A 7,563-nucleotide genomic window follows, 5' to 3' on the forward strand; every position below is an offset into this window, starting at 1 on the left:
TATATATGTATATATATATGTATGTGTGTGTGAAAAAAGTGAATATGTGGCTATTATATACCTAAGCTTAGATATAGAAACTTTTAAACGACATAGTTTTAAACAAAACAAAACCGATTTCATTTTCTCTTAGTTTTGTTTTAATATATTACCATTGAATTGAGTTAAATTATGGAATGAAAAAGATCAATTATATATCTTTTTATTGCAAAAAAAAATCATTGCGGTTTATAGGGAAAGTAAAAAACAAATATATTTTTAACGAATATAACTCAAACGTTTTTCCTTCAATTGAAAAACTATATCCAATGATTTTTAAAACCTTGATTGAGTTATTGGATGTTCTTCTTTTATCTCTTATTGTATTTGTTTTTATTTAAAATTTAGTAAGGTTGGGTAAATGGTCATGACTTTTAATGCTTTAAGTTCTTAGACACAATTAAGAAAATGAACATAAATTCGATCAGTTTAGCAAGTCACATAATTAAAGAAGGATAGTAAGCGAGATATCATTATTAGTTTAGATATAATTGATCAAAATTACATAGTTTTGAGGGTTCTACATATAAGCTTAGGTACATAACAGTCACATATTCCCTAAGCCCTATATATATATATATATATATATATATATATATATATATATATATATATATATATGGGCTTAGAGAATATGTGGCTGTTATGTACCTAATATTAGGTATAGAACCATCAAAAACTACATCGTTTTAACCAAATACAATCGAATCTCTCTACCATCTTTCTAGCATCTTCTATTAGACCTTATGCTAGGCCTTGTGTATATATTTTATGGAGTTTTATAAGTTTAATTTTGCACCACAAATCGTGTATAAGGTTATTTTACCAACTATTTATAAGTCTCCATATTGAAAGTTAATATAGAAAATTATAGTGAAAGATTGAAAGTGCTCATTAAAAAACTTAATAAACCTCATTTCATAACCCACCAAAAAAACTATGCAAGTATACATAAGATAGGTGTCGAAGGAAGTTATAAAACTTATTAGAGGTCTAATAAAAAACACATTCGAAATACATAGATGTTGGGGATGAATCAAGAAATCTAAATTAATATGAGTTAAAAAACAATAAGAAGCTAAAAATGAAAGAAAATTGTGTTTTTTTAATCAAAATGAAGTTAATTTTTGATGGTTCTATACCTAATATTACATACATGACAGTCATATATTCACTTTTCCGATATATATATATATATATATATATATATATATATATATATATATATACTTAGGTTATTGTATTCAAACTAATTATTGTATGGATGTAGGAATGAATGTTGGCCAATCATTTTACTTATTTTAAGAAAATGAGTAATAATATTATTAAATTAAAAATGATTAAAAAAATACCATCTAATTTCATTCTAAGGGTATTTTAGGCAATTAACATAAATTTAAAAAAGGAAAATTGCAGATTTTAAGGAATAATTAATTCTCTAAACTTTAAAAATCTAATTTTTTGGATAATAAATATATTAATTCGGACATTCTAAAAGAATGTGTTTATGATTATCTTGAAAAAGCATTAAATTCTAACATAATACTATAAAAATATTTTATCAAGATTAATAATTCTTAATGAATACAAATTTTATATTAAAAGAATTTTAATATCTTAAAATCAATAATTACATTCTTTCTTAACAAAAACAACTATGAACATATATAAATGACATTCATTTTGAAAGAATATAAGTAATAATGGTTAACAAATACATTTATTCTTTAAGAATAAAACATTGAAATCTAAATAAATCACTAATACATTCTGATAGAATATATGTTGCTAACCATTCTAATAGAAAAAAATGCTAATCCATTCTGAACGAATATTGTTGTCTTACTTTTCATTCTTCACCAGGCTTCAAACCGAGTTTTCATTCTTCACCAAACTTCTTTTTCTTTACTTGATGTTATTTCTTTCAGAATCTATAGCTTCATAAGAATTTATAACCTTGCATTAGCAATGTCTGTACACTCCAAGAACAATTTGAAACAAGGCTAAAATTCTGCATAATTTGTACATTCAAAAAACAGGATATCTTCATCTTAATCAAACATAACCACCAAACAGAAAAACTCCTTGTGTAGACACATAAAGATAGTTTGCCAATATTTCAGATAATTCATCACTAAGTAATAACATTATAGTACAAAAATAATAACCTTTATAGAGATAATTTGGTGTACTGAGTAATTACATCAAACAGTTGGTAGGCATGATGAATTCTCACATATTACAACATTTCAGCTCAAAATAAAGTTTAGTTAAACTTCTGTTTAAAATGACTACAAAAATTCCAAAAAAAAAGGATTACTTCCATATGTGTGTGGGTTCGTTGATTGAGGAAGACAATAACAACTGTTGAATTGCAGTTGCTGACATACCTGATGCCCAACCAGGATAAAAAGAACTAAATAATAAAGTAAGAGCAAAATAAATTGAATCAAATGCTTCTATGTAATCATTCTATGTTAAATGATTCCCAACAAGATCCAAGAAAGTCTGTACAGCTGAAAACTGTAATTTAACCTGAACAATAAAATTTTGATTCACTGTGTCTTTATTCTTTTGAAAACGGGAATGAAATCCTATAAATTTCAATGCCCATTCCGTGAACTTCTGGACTTTAGCACCAACTTCAAATTTTAACACTTCACCCCCCCCCCCCATTACACTCTTGTAAACGTTTATGTAGCCTACAAAAAGAAAAACAAGGTTCAGGGTATTATCAATTAAATAACAGAAAAGATAAAGGGGAAGGTGAAGGTGAAGGGGAAGGGTAAAGAACATTATTGTTTTGCAATTACTGATGAATCACATGAATCTGTAAAAACACTATGAAAAACACGAATTAAAATTTAAAATTACATTTTTTGATACCCTTCAATCAAGAAGATAGGATATTAAATCCTATTTATGTGGATTCTAGTGAAAGATAAAGAGAGAAATCCCTAAATATTAAGGATATATCGGGGAGAGAATAACCCTAAATTTTGAGGATATATCGGGGACAAAATATAGAGAAACAAATGCAAATTGACCCTAATTAAAGAGGTACGAACTTCGTTTCTTCATCTACAAATCCGATCATGGAGAGATTTGTAGAAGAAAGAGTCGAGAAGGGAGAACAGTACCTGTGGAGGCATGACCGGTGTGGAGGATAAATACATGGGCCGATTACCACCGCCAAAATCATCGTCGCCATCGACGTAAGATAAAGCCTGCGACAGTAAAATGATTTCATTGACAAGATCTGGGCAGCCGGTGAAGATGAGATGACAAGAACCGATATTCGATTAAGAATTCTTGCCGTTGGAGAGATACGAGAAGGCAGCAACAGCGCTAACTCTAGTGAAGGCGGCTATGACGCTCACTCCGGTCTCCGACAATGGCGTGCACTGTAGCGACGATAAATGAATGTTCTTCTTCCTGGACTTTTTTACGGCTAGGTTAGATGAGACAAAGAAGATGTTCATCAAATATATGAGGAGGGATGGTTAACCGATGATTTTTGAAAACAAAAATGAGAAAGCAGAATAAGACGTGAGATTGTTAAGTGTTTAAGAGACATTTGAGATTAATCCTGTTAAAAGTCAATGTAATTAGCATGATTATAGGAAGTATTTGAGGAAGTTATTTATCAAATTACTTAAATACCCTTGTTTATTTAATTAATTATTATTATTTGTTTTAAATTTTGATTGGTCCACAATCAATCCTACATCCACACAATATTTAGTTAGAATACAATAATCCATTTCAACAAGGTTACATAGAGAAATTGTTTGTACATGAAATCAATCTCGACTCTAATTTTGCTAGTTGTGACATCATCCCCCCGTTAGAGGGAATTTCGTCTCGAAATTAGTTCTAGTGTGGGCCCTCAAGAACTAAGAAAAAGATGGGGATACTTATGCATCATCTGGTATTTGCGTTCCCAGGTGAATTCAGGCCCTCGTTTGGCACTCCATCAGACCTTCACAATGGGGATGTGACTTTGTTTCGTTCGTTTCACCTCCCTATCCATTATTTCTACAGGTTCCTCGACAAAATGAAGGTTTTTATTTACCTTAATCTCATCAAGCGGGACAACGAGAGTTTCTTCGGATAGGCATTTCTTCAGATTGGACACATGGAAAACAGGGTGTATTGTTGAGTTCTGGTGGTAACTTGAGTTTATAAGCCACCGGACCGATCTTGGCAAGGATCTCGAATGGTCCGATGTATCTTGGTTTTAATTTTCCACGCTTACCAAATCATATCATCCCTTTCCAAGGAGAGACCTTGAGCAGTACGCGATCACCGACATGAAATTCCAAGGGCTTCTGTCGTTTATCCGCGTAGCTCTTTTGTCGGTCTCTGGACGCCTTTAGTCATTCCCTAATCTGAACGATCTTCTCAGTTGTTTCTCTAATCATCTCAGGACCCGTGAGAGTGCTGTTGGGTACCAGTCCCTTTGCCAGTTGGGTGTCTCCCACCTCAGTCCAACAAAGAGGTGATCTTCATTTACGTCCATATAGGGCCTCAAAGGGAGCGACCTTGATGCTTGTGTGATAGCTATTGTTGTACGAGAATTTGACCAGTGGCAAGTGGGTATCCCATGCCTTGTCAAAGTCTATCACATAGTCTCTTAGCATATCTTCCAATGTCTGGATGGTCCTCTCACTCTGTCCATCTGTTTGGGGATGGTAAGCAGTACTTATATCGAGCTGAATTTCCAATGACCTCTGAAGTGATTGCCAAAAACGAGAGGTAAATCTACTATTCTTGTCAGAGATAATAGATATTGGCACGCCATGTAATCTCACGATCTCTTTTATATAGGTCCTGGTTAACTTCTCCATTTTATCAGTTTCCTTTATTGGCAGGAAGTGGGCGGATTTGGTTAATCGGTCGACGATTACCCAAATAGTGTCAAGTTCGCCCGCTGACTTGGGCAACTTGGTTATGAAATCCATTGTTATCCGTTCCCACTTCCACTCGGGTATTTCTGGCTGCTGTAATAGACCCGAGGGCTTCTGATATTCTACCTTAACTTTGGCACAAGTCAGGCACTTGCTTACGTAGGTAGCAATTTCGGCTTTCATATTCGGCCACCAATAATGTTGCTTGAGATCCAGGTACATTTTATCCGAACCTGGATAAACGGAGTACTTTTTCTTGTGGGCTTCATTCATAACCACGTATCTGAACCCACCAAACCTTGGGGTTTAGATTCGGTCCATGAGGTAATAGGCTCCGTCCTCTTTGATTGTAAGGTTCTTGTCTATCCCCCGCAAAGCTTCATTTGCGATGTTTTCCAGGTTCAAGGCTTCCAGTTGATCCCCTTTGATTTACGAAGACAAGTGGGAATGGATGGTCATTGTTAGCGACTTGACTCGGCGACCCGAGTATTCCTTTCGGCTTAGGGCATCAGCCACCACATTGGCTTTGTCCGGGTGGTACCGGATCTCACACTTGTAATCATTCAGCAACTCAACCCATCGTTGTTGCCTCATATTTAACTCTTTCTGGCTTAGGATATCTTGGAGGCTCTTGTGGTCCGTAAATATGGTGCACTTTGTACCATACAGGTAGTGCCTCCAAATCTTTAGTGCAAACACGACTGCTCCTAACTCCAAGTCATGTGTGGTGTAGTTCACCTCATGGCTCTTTAGTTGTCTTGACACATAAGCTATGACTTTTCCTCGCTGCATAAGTACACTGCCTAAACATTGATTGGAAGCGTCACAATACACCACGAAGTCCTCTGTCTCTTCCGGGAGGGATAAGATTGGAGCGCTGCATAAAGCTTGCTTTAAGGTCTGGAAAGCAACCTCTTGTTTCTTTTCCCAGATGAAGGGTACACCCTTCTGAGTTAAGGCGGTGAGCGACTTGGCGATCTTAGAGAAATTATGTATGAACCTCCTGTAGTAACCAACGAGGCCTAAGAATTGCCTGATCTCCGTTGGGGTTATTGGGGTTGCCCAGCCTTCAATTGCTTTGACCTTGGAGGGGTCCACATGTATTCCCTCCTCACTGACCACATGGCCCAGAAAATCCACCCTTCGAATCCAAAACTCGCATTTCGAGAACTTTGCATACAATTTCTCCGCCCTTAAAGTTTCCAGAACCTGCCGCAGATGTTGACTGTGTTCTCTTTACTTCGTGAATAGATGAGTATATCATCGATAAAAACAATCACGAAGTTGTCAAGGTAGGGTCGGCAGACTCGGTTCATCAGGTCCATAAATGCCGCATGAGCATTTATTAGACCGAAGAGCATCACTACAAATTCATAGTGACCATAACGGGTTCGAAACGCAGTCTTGGGGATGTCTTCTTCTCGGACCCGTAGTTGGTGGTACCCAGACCTTAAATCTATCTTTGAGAAGTAACTTGCTCCTTGTAGCTGGTCAAATAGATCATCGATCCAGGGAAGAGGGTATCGATTCTTGACGGTGAGCTTGTTGAGTTCGCGGTAATCGATGCACATACGAAACGACCCATCCTTCTTCTTCACGAATAATACCGGAGCTCCCCAGGGTGAGAAGTTTGGCCTTATAAACCCCTTGTCCAGTAATTCACTTAATTGACTGGAAAGCTCTTGCATCTCCGCAGGAGCTAATCTATATGGTGACTTGGTGATTGGTGTGGCTCCGGGTATCAAGTCGATCCGAAATTCGACTTGTCGTTCGGCAGGTATTCCCGGGAGGTCTTCGGGAAACACTTCAGGAAAATCGCACAGCTCCGGGATGTCTTTAATGTTCTTTTCTTCTTTCTTTTTATGAACCACATGAGCTAAAAAGGCGTAGTTTTTCTTGTGTAAACACTTCTGTTTCTTGATACACGAAATGAGGCGAAGGTTCGTACCAGGTTTGTCGCCATATATGATCAGGGTCTCATTTTCGGGTAGGTGAAGGTGAACGGCCTTCTCGTAGCACATAATATCAGCACGGTGGAGGCTTAACCAGTCCATGCCGATGATCACATCAAAACTCCTAATAGTAACCGGCATTAAGTCGATTGGAAAGGAGTGGTTATTTAAAGTTAGTGTGCATCCTATGAATACATCGTTTGTTGTTTCTGTTTTTTCGTTATCCATTTCCACCGTAAATGTTTCGTTTAATGCTTGAGGGTTTTGGTTGAGTAGGTGTTTAAACTTATGACTTACAAAGCTTCTTTCTGCGCCACTATCAAATAAAATGCATGCATAAATGTTGTTGAGGAGGAACGTACCAGTGACCACTACGGGATCCTTCATTGCCTCTTCATGTCCTATTGCTAGGACTCTTCCCATTCCCCCTGTGTTCTTGTTGTTGGCCTTTGGACAGTTTCTTTTGTAGTGAACCGTTTCTCCACACCCATAACATGCTTGACTTACACCAGCATTGGTGGGTCAATTGGTCTGTTGTGTTGGTGTTCTGCAATATCGGGCAGTGTGTCCCTTCCTATTGCAGTTGGTACAATGCATCTCTCGGCATGCACCGTTGTGATGAAAGTTGCATTTATCACACTTTGGGAGATTTCCCATATATG

The 7,563-nt window shown here is 36.5% G+C and overlaps 1 protein-coding gene across 1 annotated transcript; it reads right to left on the reverse strand.

Moving 5' to 3' along the window:
- Nucleotides 1-2,848: 2,848 nt before the first annotated feature.
- Nucleotides 2,849-7,003, reverse strand: LOC145104728 (uncharacterized). The gene is made up of 3 exons (XM_079041922.1): nucleotides 6,557-7,003; nucleotides 3,180-3,266; nucleotides 2,849-2,869 (listed from the first exon to the last, which is right to left on the reverse strand). The coding sequence occupies exons 1-3, from the start codon at nucleotides 7,001-7,003 to the stop codon at nucleotides 2,849-2,851; spliced, it is 555 nt and encodes a 184-aa protein (XP_078898048.1).
- Between the last annotated feature and the right edge of the window lie 560 nt (nucleotides 7,004-7,563).

This window comes from Lactuca virosa, chromosome 4 (genome assembly GCF_052849685.1).
Source record: "Lactuca virosa cultivar CGN04683 chromosome 4, Lactuca_virosa_CGN04683_v6, whole genome shotgun sequence".
Lineage (NCBI taxonomy): Eukaryota > Viridiplantae > Streptophyta > Magnoliopsida > Asterales > Asteraceae > Lactuca > Lactuca virosa.